General features: G+C 44.8%; 2 protein-coding genes across 2 annotated transcripts in view; both read left to right on the forward strand.

Annotated features, from left to right (window-relative positions):
* Window positions 1-27,443, forward strand: part of LOC106577001 (protocadherin-15) — a 263,912-nt gene extending 236,469 nt beyond the window's left edge. Inside the window, exons 28-37 of the mRNA XM_082964779.1 lie at window positions 2,334-2,549; window positions 3,448-3,536; window positions 6,614-6,790; window positions 8,787-9,005; window positions 10,866-10,982; window positions 19,715-19,733; window positions 20,509-20,547; window positions 20,700-20,773; window positions 22,615-22,723; window positions 25,530-27,443. Of these exons, the coding sequence (XP_082820905.1) occupies window positions 2,334-2,549; window positions 3,448-3,536; window positions 6,614-6,790; window positions 8,787-9,005; window positions 10,866-10,982; window positions 19,715-19,733; window positions 20,509-20,547; window positions 20,700-20,773; window positions 22,615-22,723; window positions 25,530-26,150 (1,680 nt within the window). The 3' untranslated portion in view covers window positions 26,151-27,443. The remainder of the gene's footprint in view (window positions 1-2,333; window positions 2,550-3,447; window positions 3,537-6,613; window positions 6,791-8,786; window positions 9,006-10,865; window positions 10,983-19,714; window positions 19,734-20,508; window positions 20,548-20,699; window positions 20,774-22,614; window positions 22,724-25,529) is intronic.
* Window positions 12,082-17,406, forward strand: LOC145861828 (protocadherin-15-like). Its single transcript, XM_082965441.1, has 2 exons — window positions 12,082-12,110; window positions 13,360-17,406. Exons 1-2 carry the CDS (start codon window positions 12,082-12,084, stop codon window positions 14,975-14,977), a joined length of 1,647 nt encoding a protein of 548 aa, XP_082821567.1. The 3' UTR covers window positions 14,978-17,406.
* Window positions 27,444-27,659: the final 216 nt, after the last annotated feature.

Raw genomic sequence — 27,659 nt, forward strand, 5'->3', positions numbered from 1 at the left:
GTCTGCCTCTGTCACTGGTCACTCAGTTAGCACTTGCTCTAGTGAACTGCCCCTCTCCCTGATGTGGAGCCTTGGCTCGTAGTGGGGGAAAGTGGAGACCGGATTGCCACGATATCCGGGTCTGCCGGGCAGGTGATGGTAAGGTTAGCCTTGACGCGGTAGCTGACCTGGGTTTTGAGTTTCTTGGACCGAAAAACCTAGTAGGTGGGGCTGGTAAAGTTGATAAGTACAAAAACGACAGAGTGTTATGTAAATCGTGCAAGACTCAAGAGACCTAAGCTAGTGGTGAGTCCTCTCATGGGCCGGCTCACTGCATGGTTGGACCGGTTTGGTTAGTAGGCAAAAAGCCACTTAATGCTAGGCAAACTAAAAAACAAGACAGTGGTTAGCTAGTTAGCTTTCACCGTGACGGCCAGTAGGGTTGCTTAAGGTGACACGGGCGGGTATTTGGTAAAAACCTTACAAAACTTGCAGGACTCGATCGAGAGCTGCCTGAGCATGTTTGTTTCCCATGGGTATGGGGGCCCATTATAACTGGTATAAAAATGTGGCTAACCAGGTTATGCGTATGCAAGTGTATGCTTAGCCATGAGGCTTTTGTGTTAGCCAGCTAGGGTTCACCCAGTGAAAATGGAAATTCTTATCCTAACCGAAAACGTTCGTTTCGGTAAAGTCACACAACACAAAAAATCTCCTGTCTGTTCTACTGCAACTCGCTGTTGGCTTGTGCCATCAAACTTATCCAGAACGCTGCAGCTTGCCTGGTGTTCAACCTTCCCAAGTTCTCCCATGTCACCCCGCTCCTCCACACACTCGCATCCACTAAAGACCATGATACTTGCAGCAAGAGGAACTGCCCCTTCCTACAGGCTATGCTCAAGCCCTACGCCCCAAGCCGAGAACTCTGGTCTGCCACCTCTGGTCTCTTGGCCCTCACACCCCTACGGCAAGGCAGCTCCCGCTCAGCCCAGTCCAAGCTCTTCTCTTCTCTGTCCTGGCAACCCAATGGTGGAACCAGCTTCCCCCTGAAGCTAGGACAGCAGTCCCTGTCCATCTTCTGAAATAATTCGAAACCCTACCCCTCCGAAGAGTATCTTAAATAATCCCACAGCACCCTCCCTTGCCTTGACTGTGATATGTGGTTGTCCCACCTAGCTATCTTAAGATGTGTGCACTAACTGTAAGGCGCTCTGGATAAGATCTAAAATGTAAATGTAAATGAAGAGAGCTAAAAAAACCTGCGTGACACACCTGTCAACAGTTAAGCAGGAAACAGGGATCAAGTCGTGTTGAGCAGAGCTTAGAGTAGTGCTCTTCGCAAGGAAGAGAGGGGAGAATGACCAGAGGGCAGCCGAGTGACTCCTTATCACTTGAAACGACTTTATTTGATATGAGTGTGTTTTTAGGGCGGCTTGAATGGAGTGGTACACAGTCTTATTTCAGAATATCTAGCTCCATCTAATGACCGAGATAGGGCAGCCCTGTCATTTATTGTTCTACTCCCTCCATTTCCTCCCTCCCTCCTTCAATCCCTCCATCCTCCCATCAATACCTGGAGAGAAAAAAAGTCTTTGCACCTATTAATCAATGTCACTGCAGACAGGCACTTTGAGAATTGATGAAAGACTGAGCATGCAGGCCGGCAGACAGGCAGCGAGGCCAGAGTCAAATTCTTTCTGTGCCATACTGTACCTGCTTCTGAGACTCAAGTTCCCCCTCTCCTGGCCAAATTATCTAAATGCACTGTTATCCTTTAAGGAGCAATGACAATAATACATTTGCCATTTTGGTCATTAAGCAGAAGCTCTTATCCAGAGCGACTTACTTACATGATGTTAGTTTTGACTAAGGTGCCTCAATACTCCATTCTATGCCCTCCATTTGTGTGTATCCTATGTGTATATGTGCGTCGACAAGTCAAGCAGCTCTGTCCCAAAATATGCCACCACAACTGAGGCACACTCATCGTAACTGCCATTGTTAATGTAGTAGATGTCAGAAGAAGGGGGGTGTGTGTGTGTGTGTGTGTGTGTGTGTGTGTGTGTGTGTGTGTGTGTGTGTGTGTGTGTGTGTGTGTGTGTGTGTGTGTGTGTGTGTGTGTGTGTGTGTGTGTGTGTGTGTGTGTGTGAATGATCGAGCAGTACCACAACTGAGGCACACTCATTGTTAATGTAGTAGATGTCAGGAGATCTCAGTCTAGTGTGTATGTGTGTGTGTGTGATCGAGCAGTACCACAACTGAGGCACACTCATTGTAACTGCCATTGTTAATGTAGTAGATGTCAGAAGATCTCAGTCTACTGTTTGTGTGTGTGTGTGGTTACTTTTCCCCAGGCCACTGATGCAGATACAGGGAACTACAGTGCCAATGCGTACCGGCTGATCATCCCGCCCACGGCAGATGGTCAGGACAGCTTTGTGATCGAGCAGTACACGGGCATCATCAAGACGGCTATCATGTACCGCAACATGCGCAGGTCCTACTTCAAGTTTGCGGTCATCGCCACCGACAACTACGGAGAGGGCCTGAGCAGCAGCGCTGATGTGGTGGTGAGTGTCTAGTGTCCTCAAACAACACATATCCCTCCATTGTTTGAAACACTCTTTCTTGTTAGGCAAGTTATTATGAGACTACGACACTTGGCAGTTAGAAGTGTGTCCTCAGTCAACTGTGATCTTAACATCCGATGCCAATACCCCAACCACCCACAACATCTGATGGGTTTATTAGTGTCAGATTGCAGTTTTCTTCTGAGATGAGTTATTCATTAGGAGGCTACATGATGATGAGGCACGTTTTCTCTTCTCTCTAGACTGTGTTTAGCTTCCAATATATTCAATTATTCAGAGCAGTTACAGCACACGAGATGTGTTATGTGTATGCCAGAGAACCCCTCTGCTTCGAGCTGATGATCCAATTAAACTATGCATGGAGTGTGTTTTCTGTTCATTCTAATTGGTGTGTGTGCATGTGTGTGTGTGTGTCGTTATACTTGTACAATACATTTCCGTTTCCTTCCAGTTATTGGAGTCAGGGGTTCTCCTAATATGTCAGCCTAACAAGTCTCTAATGAGACTGAATAAGTGTTGGAACGGCGCCTGAACGGGTGACAGCGGCGAGTGCTTAACCATGTTGCTGGTTCCTTTTCAACAGGAACTGTAATTTCACAGAGGCCGTGTGGGAGATTTGGCTGCAGAGCCCAGAGCCAGTGCACTTACTGTGCCGGCGAATATTAAGCACCATTAGATTGGCCACATGGCACCAATACAAGCAGGCAATAAGATTCTCATTTTGACCACCTGGAGCATGTGAAGCATGAATGGACAAAACCTCCATATCTACTACTACTATCTCTCTCTCTCTCTCTCTCTCTCTCTCTCTCTCTCTCTCTCCTCTCTCTCTCTCTCTCTCTCTCTCTCCCTCTCTCTCTCTCTCTCTCTCTCTCAGGTGTCTGTGGTCAACCAGCTGGATATGCAGGTGGTGGTGTCCAATGTCCCGCCCACTGTCGTGGAGGAGAATAAAGAGCAGCTTATTGCGTAAGGCACCAGTCAATCACTTCCTTTCAGTATTATTGTCACAGTGATCATGCTTGGTTGAATTGGAAACCTATAATGGTCCTAAAGGCCCCTCAACACTCAACAGAAACAGGAGAGTGAATTCAAAAGTATTACGTTTATTTTCATCAGAGAACATTTCCTCTACTAGGGCACCATACTTAAAAAAAAATATATATATATATTTATATTCCGAGAAGCATCTACATTGGAATAGATTTGTATAGTACAGTAGGGTCTGTCATCACCCTCGTCTTTTACTTTCAGCCCAAGCCAAAGTACATTTTAAATGCATTACAACTAAAAGTTTGAGGCCATCCCTTTCATTCTCAGTGATAACGCTATGGTTTAGCAGCAGAAGCCCTGTGGAGAGTCACTGTTTGATTGCCACAGCATGCCACTTACAAAAGTGGAATGCATTTTTTATTTTTTATTTCTCCTGTTGAATAAGGGGACTTGGTTCAAAGTCGCACGATGCAAATTAGCATTTCTGCTAGTGAAATAGTTTGCGTTGAATCCCAGTTCCCTATAGGGAATCTTAGCCAATGATCTGGCAATGTTCCCAGTTTGCTGGGTAGTCTCCAACTGTGTTTTGAGAAACAAAACATCCAATGGGAAAAAAAGTTATAGAACTTGTGAATTATACCTGTGTTGCAGAACTTAGGTCCTCAGTGTCTTCACTGTCTGTTTGCATTCTGTCTGCATTAACCAATGATTGGGCAAGTAAAACTGCTGATTGTCCAGATAGACAGTCAAATCAGTCATTCTCAATCAGTTTATGAACGAGAAACAAGAACAGAAAAAAGTACAATGTTTTTAGACAGATAGGATAATAAAATAAGAAGGTAATATACATTCATTGTTTTAAAGCCTCGCTTTCAATGGCACTACCCCTCTAAGATTGCTCTATGCTTTGACAACTAAATCATGTGTTGAGTTAGTCAGTCTGATCAAATCTGAGAAGCCTCCCGTCTTCCTTGGTCGTACTGGGGTCCAGAACTGGGTACTCTGTTCATCAGGCTTGGCATTCGGGTTGGAGAAAGTACCCATTTAGTGGTTGTCATTTAAAGTGCTGATTTCACTTTTTTGCCAAGAACCCAGTGAGAAAAGACATGCTGGTGTCCATTTTAACAACTATGGCTGGGAGTGAAATACACTGCTCAAAAAAATAAAGGGAACACTTAAACAACACAATGTAACTCCAAGTCAATCACACTTCTGTGAAATCAAACTGTCCACTTAGGAAGCAACACTGATTGACAATACATTTCACATGCTGTTGTGCAAATGGAATAGACAACAGGTGGAAATTATAGGCAATTAGCAAGACACCCCCAATAAAGGAGTGGTTCTGCAGGTGGTGACCACAGACCACTTCTCAGTTCCTATGCTTCCTGGCTGATGTTTTGGTCACTTTTGAATGCTGGCGGTGCTTTCACTCTAGTGGTAGCATGAGACGGAGTCTACAACCCACACAAGTGGCTCAGGTAGTGCAGCTCATCCAGGATGGCACATCAATGCGAGCTGTGGCAAGAAGGTTTGCTGTGTCTGTCAGCGTAGTGTCCAGAGCATGGAGGCGATACCAGGAGACAGGCCAGTACATCAGCAGACGTGGAGGAGGCCGTAGGAGGGCAACAACCCAGCAGCAGGACCGCTACCTCCACCTTTGTGCAAGGAGGAGCAGGAGGAGCACTGCCAGAGCCCTGCAAAATGACCTCCAGCAGGCCACAAATGTGCATGTGTCTGCTCAAACGGTCAGAAACAGACTCCATGAGGGTGGTATGAGGGCCCGACGTCCACAGGTGGGGGTTGTGCTTACAGCCCAACACCGTGCAGGACGTTTGGCATTTGCCAGAGAACACCAAGATTGGCAAATTCGCCACTGGCGCCCTGTGCTCTTCACAGATGAAAGCAGGTTCACACTGAGCACATGTGACAGACATGACAGAGTCTGGAGACGCCGTGGAGAACGTTCTGCTGCCTGCAACATCCTCCAGCATGACCAGTTTGGCGGTGGGTCAGTCATGGTGTGGAGTGGCATTTCTTTGGGGGGCCGCACAGCCCTCCATGTGCTCTCCAGAGGTAGCCTGACTGCCATTAGGTACCGAGATGAGATCCTCAGACCCCTTGTGAGACCATATGCTGGTGCGGTTGGCCCTGGGTTCCTCTTAATGCAAGACAATGCTAGACCTCATGTGGCTGGAGTGTGTCAGCAGTTCCTGCAAGAGGAAGGCATTGATGCTATGGACTGGCCCGCCCGTTCCCCAGACCTGAATCCAATTGAGCACATCTGGGACATCATGTCTCGCTCCATCCACCAACGCCACGTTGCACCACAGACTGTCCATGAGTTGGCGGATGCTTTAGTCCAGGTCTGGGAGGAGATCCCTCAGGAGACCATCCGCCACCTCATCAGGAGCATGCCCAGGCGTTGTAGGGAGGTCATACAGGCACGTAGAGGCCACACACACTACTGAGCCTCATTTTGACTTGTTTTAAGGACATTACATCAAAGTTGGATCAGCCTGTAGTGTGGTTTTCCACTTTAATTTTGAGTGTGACTCCAAATCCAGACCTCCATGGGTTGATAAATTGGATTTCCATTTATTATTTTTGTGTGATTTTGTTGTCAGCACATTCAACAATGTAAAGAAAAAAGTATTTAATAAGATTATTTCATTCATTCAGATCTAGGATGTGTTAGTTTAGTGTTCCCTTTATTTTTTTGAGCAGTATACTTAAAGTATGACCTCAAACACATATGGTTACACACAAGTAAAATGATGGCTTTTCAGCATTATAAATTCAATGACAGAATTTGTAAATGGTGACACAACACATGCAGGTGAAGTGAACCAGGGCATTCGCTAGGCTACTGTACATCACCTGTTAATAACAGTATGAGAGTAGTTACTGAATGATTCATAGAGCCTTCACATCATGGAGAAGATGGCTGTAGAAATATGAAGGTAGAAATACCTAATGCTTCAGCTATACCTGGTACTATACTTTATTTTAAATGTGAACAGACCACAATGGTTTTGTTTCCCACACATAAGTATTCTGGAGCGATACATCCAGGACCAGATCCCAGGGGCTAAGGTGGTGGTGGAATCCATTGGGCCGCGGCGGTTCGGAGATGGCTTTGACCAGGAGGATTACACCAAGTCAGACCTGATGGTGTATGCCATAGACCCACTGACCAACAGGGCCATCTCACGTCAGGAGCTCTTTAAGTGAGTGTACCAATACAATGAAATGAATAGCTATCTCTTTATCTCTCTCTCTCTCTCCCTTCTATCTTTCTCTCCCTTTTTCTAATGAGAGAGAGAGAGAGAGAGAGAGAGGAAAAGGGGAAAAGGTGCTATTCCATCAGTAGTGGCCACTAAGCCACCCTGAGGTTGTTCCAACATTCTGGAGAAATGACAGCTTAGCATTTTAGTCCCCCTGTATTCGGAGAGAGATCTACTCCTCAGAGCCCAGGGTCCCCCTCTTACATAGCAGGAGAAACAATGTTTTACACTTTTACCACTAAGAGGCAGTATCCAAAAATGCTTTAATGGTGCAGCTGAAAAGTGCTCTTGCAACACTTTTTCACCCTGTCAGGGGAAAGAGCAGTCCCCTTCCACTCAGCAGACAGGGTGTGTTAAAACACCCCAGGACCACGTTGCTGCCATTAGTCTTATGTTCTCTGGCCCTCAAACAGGGTTAGAGTCAACACTGTGGGAGCCAAGGCCCCCCTCAGAGCATGACAGGCACCATGCTAGAGGAACCCTTCCCCCCTACTGTGCACCCTTCCACTTTTCACAGAAGGAAGGCATGATCTCTCTTTTTCCCTCCTTATCCCTCGATCTCCCTCCCTTTCTTTTGCCCCATACTCATTTTCACTCTGGCTTTGACAGCACGAGTTAGACTACGTCCCCCTCCTCTTTAAACCAGATACCAGTCTATTGTTTAATCCTGCTCTTTAAAAAGTGACTTTGAGTAAAGTGGCTTTGTGTTAAATTAATCTGAGCACATTACTTCTCTGTCTGTCCTTGACTGCTAGTGGTGGCCCTGTTTTACTGTAATGACACACGTGTCTCATAAAGAAAGGGGGTTTCTTAGCCTGAGCTAGTGAGCGTCACTCTTATCACAAGCACCAGCTTTGGAGAGACGTTGTTCATTTTAAAAAGAGGTGCTGATATATCTACCGTTGCTTCAATAAGAATCCCCATCTTAGACACAATGGGAGGCTGTTGAGGAAGAGTCTAGCCGAGGTTTAAGGAGCAGGGAGGAAAAAAAGAAGCTCTTTGTTCATGCAGCTCACGCCTGGCAGCGTGGAGAGTTAATTGCATGTTATATTTATGTGCTTCTGCTGTCAGCTCACATAGAGAAAGGGAAAGAGATGGAGAGAGAGGGGGGAGAGGTTATAGCATTATGATGTCTCCTTGAGTGTGCCTCTCTCGCCTAAATGAAGGAAATAAGGACTCTTGAGGGTTGAAAGAAGCCTATAGATAACTCACATGAAAGACCAATCACTTGAGTACTATTCATTTGTATAAAGAGTCCATATAGTGTATGATAATGCAGCGTGTGGCAGAGAGGGATTGCGTTGGGACTGCACAAATCTCCTATTGACATCAATGCCCATGTACGCATAAGGCCAAGTAACAGGCACATATATTATGTTAGGATTCAACACCAATTTAAATCGCAGTTGAAATGGTGTTACATCCCAACTTAAAGTACACTACATGAACAAAAGTATGTGAACACCTGCTCATCAAACATCTCATTCCAAAATCTTGGGCATTAATATGGAGTTTGGTGATGAACAGTTCTTGTGCTGACCTTGCTTCCAGTGGCAGTTTGGAACTCTGTAGTGAGTGTTGCAATCGAGGACAGGCGATTTTTACCCGTTCTGTGAGCTTGTGTGTCCCACCACTTTGCGGCTGAGCTGTTGTTGCTCCTAGACGTTTCCACTTCACAATAACAGCACTCACAGTAGCAGGACAGAAATGTCACGAACTGACTTGTTGGAAAGGTGGCATCCTATGACGGTGCCACATTGAAGGTCACTGAGCTCTTCAGTATGGGCTATTCTACTGTCAATGTTTGTCTATGGAGATTGCATGGCGGTATGCTCGATTTTATACACCTGTCAGCATCGGGTGTGGCTGAACTAGCTGAATCCACTCATTTGAAGGGGTGTCCACGTACTTGTGTGACTGACTGTGGTCTGTCTGGCAGGTTTCTGGATGGGAAGCTGCTGGATATCAACAAGGAGTTCCAGCCCTTCCTGGGTCAAGGAGGACGCATCCTGGAGATCCGTACGCCCGACATCGTGGCCAGCGTAAAGAAGGCTGCCCAGGCTGTGGGCTACACAGAGGGGGCGTTGCTCGCCCTCGCCATCATCATCATCCTCTGTTGCATCCCCGCCATCCTCATCATCATGGTCACCTACAAACAGTGAGTGCACAAAAACCGCTTGTCGTAGCTACAGGCAACATGTGTGTGTATGGCCATGGTGACCTTTCAAAGCTAGCACTGTAGTTTGTTGAGGCTGAGGAAATGTGCATGGTGCCAGGTATTTAGTCAAGCACCACTCTCCCAGTCTCTCGAACGAATTAGGGATGCTGACAGCGTGCACCGCCGGTCTAATGTCCCTATTCACACACTGTGAAAGCCGATTAATTAACAGTCATTTGCAACAAATATCCAAAGCCAATTGTGACCGTCACAGTGTGTCTTCACGGCTCCACTACCCCATTACTCACACACACACACACACACACACACACACACACACACACACACACACACACACACACACACACACACACACACACACACACACACACACACACACACACACACACACACACACACACACACACACACACACACACACACACACACACACACACACACACACACACACACACACACAACAAATTGCATAATGATAAAGCATATGGCACAGATTTAGTATACCATTTAGTATACCATTTAGTATACCATTTAGTATACCATTTAGTATACCATTTGTTCCTGATTATCAGGGTTGTTTTATTTGATGTCGATTGGGCAAGGTCGTAAAGCCATGACAACTGTGAATGCGTCAGGAAGTGCTCCTCAATGTCTTTCTTTGTGCCGTGTGAATCCACTACATAAACACTACATCAACACTGATGTCTGGGGAATGTTTACACCCAACAGACGGGTCCGAGTGGTTAACCTGAGCTGAAGAAACACACACACAGACACATTGTAGAGTTTGTAGTGTTACGATGCGCCAATTTAGAGAAGTTCATTCATTCATTCAACTTCATGACTTATTGATCTCCGGGAGAATATTCTGATGCAACGCATTCTCTCATTTCTCTCTTCTGGGGTAATTGTATTTTGTTGTGAATAAGTAATGCTGAGAACAAAAGAAATGGAAGAAAAAGAAAAAGGCTTCTTGAGTTTGATATACTTGTATGAACTGGATGCTGCAAACATAGCTGGGGAGCCTGATGTGTTTCATAACACTGTGTGATAAGAAATGAAGCAAAATGTGTTACTATATCATGTTATTATATTCAGTGGTGAAATAGGCTGAGATCTATGATAGGGCATGTTATCCAAAGCCTGGCTGTTGTCTGAATAAGTCAAAAGGAATCCCATGAATAATGGACATTTGTTTTACCTAGAGTGGTGTGTTTTTCAAAAAGGAACCTTAACAACCGCCATTCTTTAAAATTGAATGGAGTTGGAGGAACGCAGAGGCGTCTCATAATTCCCAATTTAATGAATGTTCCTCGTTGTGTAGTATTAACAAAATAGGAATGAGCTAATTGTCTAACCAAGGTTCTCTTGTGTTTTCTTTATCCCTCTGCTCCGCTGTCTCCCGCACTGCCTGTAATACCATCCACCAGATTCAAAGAGTAAGTAATTGTCCATGTGATATGAGTGATCTCTCTTGTATGCACTTGAGCATGAATACAACATGGTTCTGTCACATGTCCTCATTAATGAATAGTATTTTAAAGATGAACCAGGGAGTCAGAATGACTATTAAAATGAGGATAAAAGTACAAACATTGTAGACAAGTCATCTCCTTCATATAGACAATGACTTGCCTTTTTTTTTTATCTAGTTTTATATAAGAGATTGGCTCTGTTATTTTTATCTCAGTCAGTTGGGATGAGACACATACTGTACTGATGTTCCATCACTTCATTCACCAAAGACATGTAGCCTTCATGGGGAACAAGTGATGAAATGTTATGGAAACAAAGTGCAATGGATTGACTCAAACTGATGAAACTTTATTTGAACTTCAGGAGACAGGCAGAATGTGCCAAGACTGCGAGGATTCAGCAGGCTCTGCCAGCGAGCAAGGCTGCTGCTCCACGTGCCCCAGCAGCCAACATCTACGGGGAACTAGGGGACAGCAGCACGTAAGTCAAATCAAATGTATTTATAAAGCCCTTTCACAAAGTGCTTATATAGAAAACCAGCCCACCTTTGACCTCTTCCTCCTAACCTCCTTACTCCCTGTTTCAGGTACCATATACCGATGAGTAATGCCTATTTGTGCAGATGATAAAGTTTGTGGGTGTTAGGACATTGCCTATTTTTCAAACAGGACCCCCTTTTTCTCCCCAATTTCGTGATATCCAATTGGTAGTTACAGTCTTGTCCCATCGCTGCAACTCCTGTTCGGATTCGGGAGAGGCGAAGGTTGAGATTCATGCATCCTCCGAAACACGACCCCACCAATCCGCACTGCCACTTGACACACTGCTCGCTTAACCCGGAAGCCAGCCACACCAATGTATCGGAGGAAACACTGTACAGCTGGCGAACGGAGGCAGCTGTACAAGGAGTCGCTAGACTCCACAAGGAGTCGCTAGAGCACGATGGGACAAGGACTTCCCAGCCTGCCAAATCCTCCCCTAAAATCAAATCAAATCAAATTGTTTTGGTTACACTCATATTTAGCAGATGTTATTGCAGGTGTAGCGAAATGCTTATGTTCCTAGCTCCAACAGTGCAGTAATATCTAACAATTCACAACAATACAAAATCTAAAAGAAAAATAATCAAATTAAGAAATTTCAAAATATTAGGACGACGCTGGGCCAATTGTGCATCCCCCTCATGGGTCTCCTGGTCGCAGCCGGCTGTGACACAGCCTGGGATCGAACCCGGATCTGTACAGCCTGGGATCAAACCCGGACCTGTACAGCCTGGGATCGAACCCGGATCTGTACAGCCTGGGCCTCTAGCGCCTTAGACCGCTGCACCACTCTGGAGGCAGCATACATATTTCTTGACAAAAAAAAGGCCTTAGTCCACCAACGATAGACATTGGCCTTTAGAGTCTTTCATGTTGCGCTTTAGACATTTGGAGGACTACATCATTGTTCCCATTCAGTCATAATTCAGTGTGCTTTTGTCCTCCTACAAACACCGGCACAGACCTACGTTTGTTCGCTATCCCATCTCAGATTGTCAATGTGTGACTTTGCAATTAGATGCCAGATCCATTTCAACATGGCCTTCTGTTCTCTCAAGGTGAAGCTGTTTGATTTGACTCATAAAAGAGAGAGTGCCATTGACACAATCGGATTCCACCTTTCACACTAAATAGTATCCTAAATGCGCAATGAAATGTTAATAGTTTTAGAAGAAACCTTGAATGTATGCAGAACTTGTTCTATGCTATTCATTCACCGCCTTCATCAACCAACCAGTTTGACCATGGCTACCTCAGCTTCTTGACCATTTCCCATAAGGTTACACTTTGTTAAACATCTGTCTGTCTGTCTTTGTCTGTCTTTCATTTAATCTCCACTCTATTTGCTCTTCAATGGATTCAGACTGCAGTAAGTAGCCCCAATGCTTATACCTTGGCTCAAATAGCAAAACAAGAGTGATATAGATGGCGTCTAGTCTCCTACACCTGTTCTTGAATATTTTTCATTGACATGCACTTAATATTTTATTACAGAAATAACTTAGATGTTACAGTACTGTACATGGTTAGTGCATTTGCATTTTAATATAATGGTATAATTTCAGGGATGCTAGGTAATACTCTTTATAAAGGTAAGGCTTAACTACAGCGTAACACAATTTTTGCTTCCACCTGTTTAGGAAAAGTGATCCTCCCTTTGTAAACTTTAGAGGTATGGTGAATCTTTAGATGCTTATAGCTTATGCCCTACCCATCCCTATCCTGATCCCATTAGAAACAAGTTATTGTTTATGTTTCACGTTCATTAACTTAAGATCATAACCTCTTAGTATTATTGCTATGATTGGACTGATGCACATGGGTAGGTGTTGGGTACTTCAGATATCACATGTTCCATATATTTGTGGACTGTGATGCTAAATGGAAGTACCTCTGTGACTGCTTTGATTTCTTCAAATCAAATATGATTCGATTTTTGATCTTGTATTAAATGTACTTGGGATGTTTTTAAGTGGATACTTTATCGCCTGTCCAAATATTGTCAGCAGTTGAACTGCTATTCTAAAACTTTATTAAAGCTTTTGTATTTAGAGACATTTTTCAATTGACTCTGATACTGTAGCCACAATAAGAAAAGAAAAGCATGATCTACCCTGCTGCATTACCTTTGAGTTTGAATCACATTTTTTATATTGTTTCTAACTATAATCATAATACTAAGAGTCAAAATGACTGAAGGATCTATAGCATCTCCCTCATCCCTTCTCCTCTGCCTCCTCATCCTTCATCCTTCCTTCACCTGTGTTTCAAATCTTTCTTTTCTCCACCCTCCATCTACATTCCTAATCGGACAGGGCTAAAAGGTTTGAGATCGATGAAGCCGACCGCCAGAGATGCCTTAGCAGCTTCGCCTGTCGCGCCAACTCCTCCTGTGGCAACGGGTCGCTGCACAGCATCCTGCCCAAGTCAGAGAGCAACGTCACCTTTCTGTCAGACCACCACCCCCTGACCACCACTAACCCCCTCTACGACGAAGAAGAAGACGGGAACTTCAGCAGCCCCTATGGGACGGCGAAAGGGGGCTCTTTCTCCCCCTCCCTCTCTGGAGGGTCCGGGAACGCCTGGACCATGCGGACTCGTCTCCGTGGAGGGTCAGAGGGGTACGAGTCGCTGAAGAGACAGGCTCTGATGGACCCGGCCCAGTGGGAGCTGCAGCTACTCCAAGCTGGGATGAAGGGTCAAGGAAGCCTGGAGGGTTATGACGTCCAGAGCAGCCGCAGCACAGAGGAGAGCAAGCTGTCTGTCAGGGAGCAGGCCAGGCAGTATGAACAGCAGGCCATGCAGGAGAGGACCCCCAGGGGAGGGCGTGACTCCAGGGGCTCCCTGACCTCCCCTCCACTACTGCGGAACCAAGACAACATTGACATGCTGGAGCTGAGCGCAGAGACCCTGTTCTCCATCATGGACAGCCCCTACAGCCCCCTGTCCATAGGGAATGATGTGCCTCCCCGCATCATCATCACCCAGGGCGAAGGCTCTCCGCCCCTGGCCCAGAGGCCCACCCTGCCTGTCCTCAGGAAATTCAGCTCCAGCGTCTCCAGCTACATCACTGCGGAGCCCTGCGAGATCACTGTGGAGATCATCCCTGACCCGCCTGAGAATCCGCCACCTCCCCCTCCTTCTCCTCATTCTCCTCCACCTCCTTCTCCTCATTCTCCTCCACCTCCTCCTCCTTCTCAAACGCCTCGTTCTGGTCCTCCTCCTCCTCCTGCCTCATCTCCTCCTCCTCCTCCTCCTCCTCCCTCCTTATCTCCTCCCACTGCACCCTTCAATCCTCACTTCATTGAGCCTGATCATTCTCCCCCACCCTCTTTCCCTCCATCTCCCCCTCCTGTTCGGAATCGTGCTCCTCCGCCACCACCCCCACCCCTCCCGCCCCCTTTCTCCCCCACTTTCGAGCGACCCCGCCACACCGTTCAGTTTGTCCCAACCTCCCTGCCGCCGTTGTCTTCGCTCCGCCCTATCTCCTCCCGGGCCCATCCCCCTCCACCTCCCCCCCAACCTGAGGACGGTGTGAAGAGGAAGGAGCTAAAGGGTATTCTGAAAAACCTCCAGAACCTCGCTGACATCGAGAAGTCTGTTGCCAACCTCTACAGTCAAGTAGACAAGAATCGCAAGGTGGCGCGATTCGGCAAGAAACCCCAAGCAACCGAGGAACCAGAAGGAATTCGGAGACCAAACAGATCTGGGTCCCGTGAGGAACCAAACCAGCCAAACCTGACCAGCACGGAACCTGTGGTCCAAACAAACTCAACCACAAACACTAACTCCTCTGATCTGGAAACAAGCCAACCAAGCACTAACAATGTGACCTCAGAGGTCCAGGAGACAAGCCAATCAAACCAGTCAAATACAGACTCTGTGATTGAGGAACTAAGCAATCACTTTCCATCCCAATCCACCACCTTCTGACTGGCTGACTTCTCTCCTCCTTAGCTCTATTTCCTAATTAATTTTCTTTCTTTCTACATCTTTATGTCTCATGTTATGATCATGCTGTGTTCTATTGGATATTTTCTGTCTGATGTTATTGTACGTGTTGTCATCAACAACATAGTTTCTTCCCCTAACAAACTTTTATAATGTCATCACAACTAACAGCAAGTGGGCCCTTAGATCCCGTAGGTTTTCAGAACTTCTTAAACTGAGGATTTAAAAAAATATATATATTGTCATGTTCCTAAGTTCATAACCCTTTGGCCTTTTCTATGTCACCACCCATCCTCTATCTTCACCTCCTGTTCTACCACATAGATTCCATTAAAGTGTTCAAGGCTTGAGAACTATGTTGAACTGAACCTGCATAAAACTTGCTCCTTGTATGTTGTACTCCCATCCAATTCCGGAAGATGGAGAGTCTATTATTTTCAATGTTTTTATTGACAGACAGATTAGAAATAGAGATAGGTGAAGAGGCTAATTAGGTGAAGAGATGAGATATGGAAGGGAGCACACAGGGATTGAATCTAGATCTATCCCACTGGGCACAGATGTCAATTCAACGTTTATTCTATTTCATAGAAATGACGTGGAAACAAAGTTGATTCAACCAGTGTGTGCCCAGTGGGATGTGAGTATGTGCATAGAGCCTGGATGACTCATCCATACAAACAAACTTATTCTAAGCCCACTCTCACATTGTGAGCCTAATGGACTTGAATTCCCCATGAGTACCCTGGTGAATGGAGAGCCCTTATTCTTCACAGAGGACAGTGCATTCGATCAGAATATCCATAAAATCTATACAGGACAACATCCTGGGTTAATGGTGCGGTCTAATTTACTAATTTCAAAACCATGCAAGAGCACTCTATTTGTTCATGATTTGCAGAAAAATGTTACCTTTCCGGGAACAACATTGCATTTGAATTTCCAAAGTGCTCTGAAGGAATAGAGTGTCACAGTTCAGATGTTTCTCTAGATGTTTGACGTTGGGAAGGGGTAGTTGAAGCTGTGGGCTCATCAGTAGGCAGTGGTAGCATGATAAACCAGTAGCTGTTGCTGTCTGACGGCTCCCTGAAAGCGGCTAATTAGTCAACCAATCAATCCCTCAACCACTGGCGCTGCTGTCCTGACCTGTCACCCTCTCCTCTTAACCCCATCACACACACTCTCTCTTCTCTCTTCTGTCTGACACTCTTTCTTGCCCTCTATCTTTTTATTCTCTCTCTCTCTCTCGTTCTTTCTCGCTTCATTTCTCTGCCTAACCCCTTCTTGTTATTCCTTTCATTTATCCCTTATCATTGTCATGTGACTCTGACAGACTACCATCGGCATCAATCTTCTCAAGGCTCCTGTAGCTCTTCTCTTCTCTGTCTTTTCTCCCTCTGCCACTCCGTGTTTGTCTCTCGTCCCTCCTATCTCGTCTCCTTTCAAGAGCAGTTAAATTTGTTTAATCAGACATTCCCCTGGTGTTCCAGAACAGATCAAATTTGGACTAATTGTGTGTTCTGTGTTCACCACATGGGCTAATCTCCTCTATCGAAAAGGCCCACAACTCACATACTATACTGAACAAAAAATAGAAACGCAACGTGCAACAATTTCAAAGATTTTATTGAGTTACGGTTCATTTGAGGAATCAGTCAATTGAAATAAATGAATTAGGTCCTAATCTATAGATTACACATGACTGGGAATACAGATATGCATCTGTTGATCACAGATGCCCTAAAAGAAATGGGCCTCACAATGGGCATCAGGATCTCATCACGGTATTTCTGTGCATTCAAATTGCCATTGATAAAATGCAATTGTGTGCGTTGTCCATAGCTAATGCCTGCCCATACCATAACCCCACCAGTATGTAACAGTTCTGGGATATTTTATTTCAGCTCATGTAACATAGGACCAACACTTTACATGTTGCATTTATATTTTTGTTCAGTGTATTTTCTGGTTCAGGTGCTCTTTTTCTTTGGCCCTAACATCTGTCATTTCTAACAGATGAGATTATTTGAATTTTTTTGTTCCTTTGATGGCAATTATTGTGTCACTTCCTCTTCGGTTTTACAATTTATTTTCTTACTTTTTCATCCAGTGCCTTGATAAACGTAATGAGTAGAGTCTGTTCACTACCACCACACACTTTTTAACTGTATCACATCACCTTCCTCAAAATTATTATTAGTTTAGAAAACTCAATCATTTCAAATCAAATCAAAGTGTATTTGTCATGTGCGCCGAATACAGCAGGTGTAGACCTTACAGTGAAATGCTTACTTACAGGCTCTAACCAATAGTGCGAGAAAAAAAAGGTGTGTGTGTGTGGGTGTGTGTGTGTGTGTGTGTGTGTGTGTGTGTGTGTGTGTGTGTGTGTGTGTGTGTGTGTGTGTGTGTGTGTGTGTGTGTGTGTGTGTGTGTGTGTGTGTGTGTGTGTGTGTGTGTAGGTAAGTAAAGAAATAAACAACAGTAAAAAGACATTTGAAAATGAGAGTAGCAAGGCTATATACAGACACCGGTTAGTCAGGCTTATTGAGGTAGTATGTACATGTGGGTATGGTTAAAGTGACTATGCATATATGATGAACAGAGAGTAGCAGTAGCGTAAAAAGAGGGGTTGGCGGGTGGTGGGACACAATGCAGATAGCCCGGTTAGCCAATGTGCGGGAGCACTGGTTGGTCGGGACAATTGAGGTAGTATGTACATGAATGTATAGTTAAAGTGACTATGCATATAAGATAAACAGAGTAGCTTTTAATGCAAATAGTCCAGGTAACCATTTGGTTACCTGTTCAGGAGTCTTATGGCTTGGGGGTAAAAACTGTTGAGAAGCCTTTTTGTCCTAGACTTGGCACTCCGGTACCGCTCGTCATGCGGTAGTAGAGAGAACAGTCTATGACTGGGGTGGCTGGGGTCTTTGACCATTTTTAGGGCCTTCCTCTGACACCGCCTGGTGTAGAGGTCCTGGATGGCAGGCAGCTTAGCCCCAGTGATGTATTGGGCCGTACGCACTACATGTGATTGAGAAAACGCAATCATTTAAACATAATCATTTAAACATGTGTGTGTGGTCTAACTCATCATTATGTCTGTGTATGGTCAAATATAATATATCATAGGGGAAATGTCTGCATCCTAAAACAATCCTTTACCTCTGCATCATAAACCATTACCTCCCAGTGAATTAATGGCCTCTAAGATAGGAAGAAACTCCCTCCTCTTGGTTACATCCGGATACATGAGTATTTAACTGTCCATTAGTTATATAAAGTGGACATATCTGGATGTGCTTCCCCCCTACTCCTCCCTGCCTACAGTATCTGTCCTATGGGCCATTTGTTTTGGTGTTTCCTAAAGACTTCACCAGCCCAACAGGCCATTCATCAGCCCTACTCCCACCTAGCCAGTCCCATACGGGGAGGTGTGGTCGTACGACAGGGATCATCAACTTTTTAGTTGCACACCTCCCCGTATGCATATTTTGGATATGCTCTATGTCTGGGACAGTTATGTTTTTTTCTGGGGGAAATCTCTGTGATGCTTTGTTAACTGTTGGCTAGTGTGAGGTGCATTTGAGTAAATCATCAAGAATGCTTTCAATAAAGGGTGCAATAATGCTTTCCAATCCAGCCTCTCTAATTCTAGACAATTAGGCCAGGATTCGATCAGATCAGCGTAACCCGGATTAGCCGACAAACAAGGATTTGTATTGCTTTTGTTTAGGCAGTGTCGGAGGTGTAACTGCGTGTGAGCTGTTTAATTGGTAGGTGGCTGTGCTCATAGTCTTTACCACGAAACCATATCCTTATATCCACCCACGTTAGAAGTTCAGAACAAGCAAGTGTCTATAGAAATACAGTGCCATTATAGAAATATAATGGCGCTCAAATGTAAAATCATTCAAGGAAGTAATAGGGATCTATATTTGCCTAATCGAGGTGTAGATAACATCACACATTCCAGTCTTCAAATTTGTAATGCAGCTGCATGGGATTTCTACTAATGTGACTCTGTGCATCCAATGGCAATGTCCACGATAGGAAACACCAGGAGCCGCTTGTGGATTTGACAGCACTAACACAGTTAGCCTACACCTCCGACACTGCCTAAACAAAATAAATAAAAAGCTATGAAAAAGCTTTGTCGGCTAATGCAGGTTACCGCGCTAATGATTGAATCCTGGTCTAAATTAATCTGATATGAGTTATATGGTGTGACATCCACAAGGCTAACCACAGTCAAAGGATGTTTGGACTTTTTACAATAACAAATCCATTTATTTCTTTACATACATTTATATTTTACTAACAAATGCGTTCGAGAAACAATAGTGTGCCATTTTCCCAGTTTCTATTGGAAAGGTAATTGCTTAGATATGTCAACTTAAGTGTAGGGTTTGTTGTTATTTCCTATTTCTTTCTCCCCTACCTTTTTATGGATCCAACTTTTCATTTTATCTGCCAAAAATTGTTATAATGGAAGAAAGAACATAACAAATAGATAACAATAATGTTTCTGTATGCATTATTTTTTTAATGAAAATGTAACCATTGGCTTGACGCAGGAAATTGCACAGTAAGTAACATTGAAATCACTTAACTGGTCAGCAGAATATATGCTTTTATATCAATGCACTTAGAATTTTGATGTCACGTTGTACTCATTATTTGCACTATTTCTTTCCTCCTTTTTTCCATGACCTACAGGCGAGGATACGGAAGAAAGGTAGGCCTTTTTATTGTGATGTATTTTTATGCTATGCATTGTGTGCCAAGTAAATGTTTCCATGCTCAAGGGAGCTTTATTCACCATCCTTCTTATCTACCGCTCACCTGATGGAAAACACTGAATGAGATTTAGATGGGGTCATAGAGATAGTTGTCTTATTACTTTAACATTAGCATCACAGTTTACATTTGGTTTGAAAACTGCTGGTGCTGTAATTTCAAATCTGTCTGCTGTCAAGTGACAGATGAGCATTAGGGACATTTTTTTTCTCTACTGGTGCATGGAAGTACTACTAGGAGCTTAGCCAATGATTAACTGATACAATGTTTGACAACTTTTGACGTAGCCTGAGTCCTACAAATCCTGCCCAGCATCAGAAGTGTCATGCATGCTCCCTTCATTTTCAATCTTGTTTGATAGCAGCTGTGAGTGTGCTTTATCTGTCATATCTCTCTTCTGGCTTCTTCTGTCTCTCAACTTTTCTATCATCTTTTTTTCAACTATACCTTTTGTCTATTTACTTGTGACTGGCTACTCTGTTCATCCTGTCTTTCATTTTCTCTCTATTCTCCGTCACCTCTTCATCTCCTCCTTAAACCTTTGTTCGCTACCCTCTTCCAACTCCACTCTCCTCTCTCCTCTCTCCTCTCTCTATGGCCTTAAAAAGCTTTCATTCTTTATCCTGCTGTATCTGTAGTTAAATATGAACTGTGAACTGGACACTCTGTCTCTGTTTCTCCTTATCCCTCCCTCTCCAACTAATCTATGGCAGCAACAGCAACTGCTGAGGCCATCTCTGCTGAGACCTGAGGTAGAAACCTTACTGCTTCTTTCAAAGCTCCAGGATAGTTCTGCAATGCGCACACTGCGCTGTTCTGTACTGTGCTGTGCTGTGTTTCCAGCAATGGTTTCTAATTTTTTCTCTCTATTGATGTATCTCTATGTGCTTCTCCTGAAATTCAGGAGCTCTCCATGGAGTCAGGCATCGACCCAGGCCAAGACTACTACAGGGACGAATACTATAATTACGACCAGGGGTGAGTCCAATACCCGCTGTCCCTCCCATATCTCATCAGTGTCGCTCTGATCCAGGGAATTTAATTGATCTCCACTGGTTAATTGCTGAAAGTAATGGCATTAAGACTAGTTTACAAATGTATCATGAACTTACATTTCACAAGCCCCTGACACACACACACACACACACACACACACACACACACACACACACACACACACGTACACACACGCACACACACACACACGCACACACACACACACACACACACACACACACACACACACACACGTACACACACGCACACACACACACACGCACACACACACACACACACACACACACACACACACACACACACACACACACACACACACACACACACACACACACACACACACGTACACACACACACGTACACACACGTACACACACACACACACACACACACACACACACACACACACACACACACACACACTGAAAGATCCTACCTCTAACTTCCTTCATATTGGATGCAAAGACATACAAATGGTATCCATTAGTTCATCTGACTCTGGGGAAGTAGATAAAGGGCCTCATTGCCAAAATCCAGAACTATCCCTTTAAGTGTAACATAGTGCATAAGACCCCTTCCAGTTATGCAGATCATTCCACTCCCACCAACTATGATCAATTGCCCAGCCTTGAGCGAAGCATGGCACCTGAGAGCTTTGTAATGGTCTCCTCCAGTAGGGAAGAGGGGAGCGTACTTTGGCTTGCATGGTACACTGCAAATCGCCCATATGGTCCAGAGGAAAACGCTGGAACTTACAGCAATACGAACAGATGCTGACCAAATGTTGTGCACTGGACTCTCGTGTTCAGTGAGGGGTTCTTTAAAACACTCAGGGGAGTTAAGCTAGACGGAGGACACTTGAATCAAACTTTAGTCAACCGTGTGAAGTGGATCATCGACCACGTAACATTTTAATTGCATGATCACGTAGGCCTCGTCGACTATGTGACATAACCTCTCATCATCCATGAAAATTCTAATTGATGCTTAGTGTGTTTGTATGATGAAGCCCTTCCGTTGAGTCTTAAAGTAATTGTGTTGTGAAGACTCTGTGGGACAGCAGGTCCCTAAAGCTGCTGCTGCTGAGGTTGCTATCACGATAACCCAGACTGCCTTTGATCCATTTCTATTTAAAGAGCAACTTAATAGCTGGGTTAAGCTCTTAATCCAGCAATCACTAGCTCTGGCGGTCTTCAGCTCCGACCCAGCGACCCCACGTGTTCAAAAGGTTTTCCATTTACCTGCTTCCTTCAGTTTTCACACAGATTCACTGGTGTAATGCAGCTTGCTTTTGGCACCCATGCCAGGTGGGTTGCAGATAGTACCACCAATTGGCACGTAATTTCAGCTCTGACATTGATGCTGATTGATGTTGGCCCCACACCGCACCTCATTTAGAGATTCAGTGTGGGGCTAATGCGGTTTGTGATATGGGTCTTTTAATTGTGCATCGCCCAGTATAGTCTTGCACAGATGAAATTATGCAGAAGTTTAGTGTTGACCCCTTCTCTTATGCATGCACTTGGGAACTGTTGATTTAAGAATGTGTTATGGACATGTAACACAGTAAATGTGCAAATGTATTATTGTTAGAGCAAGTGCTTCAAATATCCCATGCACCAGTTATATAACACTGGAGGTTTGTGTGTGTTTGTGGCTCACGTTCCTAGGGGTGTAGGCAGAGGTTGTTAGTTACTGTCACCTCTCGAAAAAGATTTCACAATACTGGCAAATAAATGATGGTTGAAACAGCCCTTTAAACTGTTTCCCGTTTGCCTCTAAATGTTTGTTTTCTCTCCCAGGTATGACCTTCCTCAGTATGGCAGTCGCAGGAAGCTGATCTCTCCCATGTATGATGAACATGGAGAGCTGATTATGGAGGATGAGTACTACAGCCCCCATGGGTCTGAGGTACTTATTTTACTATATGTAGCAGCACTTTGATATGATCAACAATGTATAATAACTACCCACTATATAGCTACAATAATGCAATAACAGAGTTCCAATTTCAACTATATCATGTTGTCTGAACTATGTTGATGCTGAAAATCTTGTTGAATCACAAGTGATGTAACTATGGCAGGGACGAGGCAGAGGGCGTGGAAGGGGTACTGGTCGAGGCGGCAAGAGGGTGGGATTTAGAGACCTTCCACCAGAGGATGAGATTGAGCAGGCAGAGCCAGTGGAGGGCGAGGAACCCCGTGAACCCTCCTCGGCTGCCAAGAGGCTGAAGTCCGTCATGAAGCTTAGCAAGTTCCTAGCGGCCAGTAAGGGTGGAGACCAGACTGTTCCAGCCGGAGAACCAGGCCCATCCCCCTGGAAGAAAGCCAAGATGTTCAAGATGTTTGGCGCCAAGAAGGACAAGGACTACGCCAAACTGATGTCGGCCCGTCGCATCGACAGCCAGGAGAGTCTGACGGGGGGACCTGCCGGTGATGGTCCGATAGACACCAAGTCCACCGCCAGGAGCCGGCTGGGCAAGGTAATGAAGCGCATCAAACTGAGCAACAGGCTGCAGGCAAGGAGGAAGTCTCAGGGAAGCATTAGTAGAAGCTCTGCCACAGGTAGCGAGAAGGATGAAGATGCCTCGCAAGCTGCCACCAGTGACGAAGAGAAGAAGTCCAAGGTGTCTATCAGCGTGACGGTGGAGAGTGAGCCGGAGGCGAGTGGGAGTGGCAGTGGGAGTGGCAGTGGGAGTGGGAGTGGGAAGGGTTCTGATGAGGATTCAGAGAGAAGCAGTGTGGCGCTTTCCACCGAGGACAAAGATTACCTGAAGGTGGATCTGGACCGAGACGATACCAATGAAAGCACTGTGGACTCAGAAGAGGAGCCAGAAGAGCACCCAGAGGATTCTGATGACGAGAGCAAATCTAAGTCAGAGGGTGACGAGACAGAGAAGGAATCTGTCACTGAAATGGAATCGGGGACAGAAAAAGAGTCTGATTCAGAGAAAGAGTCAGGCTCAGAGAAAACATCTGGGACAGAAAAGGAATCAGGATCAGAGAAAGGTTCTGATTCTGAGAAAGGTTCTGATTCTGAGAAAGAATCTGATTCTGAGAAAGAATCTGATAGTGGGAAAGAGTCAGGGACAGAGAAAGAGTCAGGAACTGACAAGTCAGGAACTGAATCCAGTACAGAGAAAGGATCTGGGACTGAGAAAGATTCAGAGGAAGTGTCTGAAGACGATGAGGGGACTGGGGAGTCCAAAGAAAGTGGCTCCTCTGCCCGTTCTTCCAAGAAATCATCTGGCACTGCTACTGAAAGGTCCAGTGGAGGGACACAAGGCAGCGTGAGGAGTAGTGCCTCTGGCATCAGTGGAAGTGATAGTAGCGTTGGTAGCGTTGGTGGCAGTGGTAGCGTTGGTGGCAGTAGTAGCGTTGGTGGCAGTGGTAGCGTTGGTGGCAGTGGTAGCGTTGGTGGCAGTGGTAGCATTGGTGGCAGTGGTAGCGGCAGTGGTAGTGGCAGTGGCAGTGGTAGCGTCGGTGGCAGTGGTAGTGTTGGTGGCAGTAGTAGCGGCTCAAGCAGTGCTGCCTCCCAGCCTGGTTCTTCCATAAGATCGTCACAAAGTGCTGGAGGCTCAGAGATGTCCAGGCCAGGAAGTGAGGGGGTCAGTGATGGAGAGTCAGGGTCGGCAAGCTCAGTGTACCACGGAGGCAGCCAGATCCAGCTCTCTGGATCAGAGGTCAGCGAGTCAGAGGACAACCAGCTGACGGACCAGAGCTCCCTGGCGGGCAGCGAGAGGAGCTCCACCAGCTCCAGGTCCACTGGAGGCAGCCGCAAGTCCATCCTGACCTGCAGTTCACAGGACACCATCAATGAGGAGAGTGAAGAGGAGGACGAAGGAGAATCTGAGGAGGAAGGCGGTACTGCCGATGAGAGAAAAGAGTCTGTGGAAGAGCTGAGTGACGGAGCACCGTCCAGGAGGTCCAGTGTATCTTCTGCTGGAGAAGGGCCCAGCCATAGTCCCTATGCTGGAACTCCCTACTGTTCAGACTCCAGCAACAGTCTGACAGAGGCCTCAGAGGAGACCTTCGGAGGACTCTCTCCCATCACAGAGGTGGACGAGGACGCCATTACACCATCTGAGAAATCTGACGCCAGTAGCCAGGGGTCAGCTGGTAGATCCCAGTTGGGAGCCACAGAGGAGACCTCCGATACCGATTCAGAGTCTGATGGGAACGCCACAGCCTTCTGAGGGACGAGTTGGTCAGCTGTGAAGTAAGATTGGCTGGAGTGGCCTCTCGCATGGGAGTGAAGAGAATACTGTGTGCTTCCCCCTGAGTGTTTCATTCTCTCTACCTCTCTCTATCTCTTGGAAAATACTTCTAGCATGGAAATGGAATGGGTTGTTCTATCTTCGGTTTGAATTCTCTTTTCAATGGTGTTGAACCACTCTTTGTGGCATCTTTATATTTTCTCTCCATCACACTTTTTGGTTGTGTTAGAAATGTTTCTTCGACCAATTGCACATTGTGTCTATTTACTTATCACCATATGATGACCATAACGTAGCAGTGCTATGATCATGTTTACAGAGTTGTGTGTTTCCTATCCTGTTACTGTCATAGTTTTAAAATGACTTGTACATTGATTGGCATACTTTTATCTATGATCTGTTTGGATGCATGATGTTTGCATATTTGGAAATACTATTTTATCTGCGCATTAACCTCATCTTTCTCTCTCCATCTTTCTTTGCATCTTTTATTCTCAGCCTGGAGTGAGAAGGAAGCGGATCAAGCTGGTGGTGGACAGAGAGTATGAGACCAGCTCCACAGGAGAGGACAGCGCTCCTGAACCCCAGAGGAACCGCCTGTCTAACATCAACAGCCACGCTAACATCAACGGGAACATCTACTTCGCCCAGAACGGGACCATTGTGCGGACCAGGAGGCCTGGCCACCCCAACAATCTCAAGGTGGGCTCCCCGGGCCGCTTGGGAAAACAGTTTAAAAAGTTGGACATGCTAACTGAGACTCAGGAAGAGAAGCTTCCTCTAAACAGCGTAGGGGAACCAGTAACAGGAAATGGAACAGGTACACTTACAGGCATTTCCTCAACCGTTGACATTAACCTCAACACCCGGCCGTCCAGCGGGTCCCTGGGGTCCAGCATCACGGGCCTTGACAGTATTGGGTCCAAATCCAATATTGCCAAGGCCCTACATGACAGGAACAGCAGGAGTAACTGTTGTGTAGACGAGCAGGAGTCGTGTGTGGACAACATGGCGTCGAAAGAAACGTTGACGTCCCACAGTGACCACACACTGTCGGATGAGGAGGAGCTGTGGATGGGGCCTTGGAACAGCCTGCACATACCAATGACTAAATTATGACATATGGACTGCTGAGAGTTTATATTTTTCTGTTGACAAAGTTGACCATGCTTTTAATGTGTTGAGATATGGGAGCAACAAATGATTGTATGCCTCTGCTGTATAAGCGCCAATCACTGTCCAAGACTAGCAGTGTGATTGCGCTAACAGTATTATTTCATTATTCTTATGAATGATGACTTTTGATATGGTGATGTTAAACGTGTCAAATACATATCCCTGATAGAGCTATTATACAAATCAGTCAACTTGCTATGAAGCAATGCTTGTCTCGAAAAAAATGTATGAAAAGTAATGAATGGTGATTGGCATTATCCATCAAATGTACCTTGAGGACCTTTGTCTCGCTGGATGTTGCGCAATATAAGTATTTTCTGGATTTAGAGGTGAAGGATGTTTGGAGCCTACATACTTTATAATACAGATAAATATAATTATGTTAATTAAGAAATTATATGTATTTTGCTAAAATTGCATTTTATTTGTAAATAATCAAATATTCAGATTTGATTATTTTGTGTTTGAATCATTTCCAATATTTTGAAATCTTATCAGAAAGTTTATGGAATTATTGTTGTCTTTTATTATCAATCAGAGTATGGGGGAACATTTGGACTTGTAACCAATGACATAGAAGTAATGCAAACATGTCTGTCAATATTTCAACAAAGAAATATGTTAATATTGTCATTATTTAAACTATATTGTTTTTAACAGACATGTGTATCTACATGATGTGGTATTTTCAGTCCCTTAAAATTTGATGCAAAACTGTTTGAGAAATGTTCTAAATACATCAGGTCCCTGCAGATGGGGAAACACTACCAAATAATGTTTCAATCTCAACAATAAAGTTTTAACATGCAATTATTTGGAGAACTGGCATGAATGAAGTAGCACAACATCTGCAGGTAACTCATGTCAAGACACAGGTATTGTGTAGAATGCTGTTTACAAAGGCCCAATATTGAACTCTGAAAAAGTACCATTTGAGTGACTTTGGCAAGGAAATGTGAAATTCATCCCTGTGGTTTTCATTCAGTACACTCATCATAAATAGTTTTTGTTGTCCCCATTAGCTTGTGATCTGAAAATAAGTTGGTGGTATTTGACAAACTTCCTAACCTAGAGTATTTTTCTAAAGCATCCTCCTTATCATCTTGAATGACTTGGGATTGGCAATTGTATATGATATTAAATGCTAATCATCTTTCATAAGCTTGACTTTCTACCTATAAGTCGTCTTCCAATTTATCTTCGGACAATTGGAATTCCAGACTATAAAGAGATGAGGTAATGTAGAGAGAGCACAGAAGTGTCAACATTGGGAAGATTGAGAGATTAACCTCTTCTGAAAACCAGGTGAAATCAGGTGAAAGCTTTGATCCTTTATTGATGTCACCTGTTAAATCCACTTCAACCAGGGTAGATGAAAGGGAGGAGACGGGTTAAGAAGGATTTTTAAGCCTTGAGACAAATGAGACATGGATTGTGTATGTGTGCCATGCA

Source organism: Salmo salar, chromosome 18 (genome assembly GCF_965601325.2).
Source record: "Salmo salar chromosome 18, fSalSal1, whole genome shotgun sequence".
Lineage (NCBI taxonomy): Eukaryota > Metazoa > Chordata > Actinopteri > Salmoniformes > Salmonidae > Salmo > Salmo salar.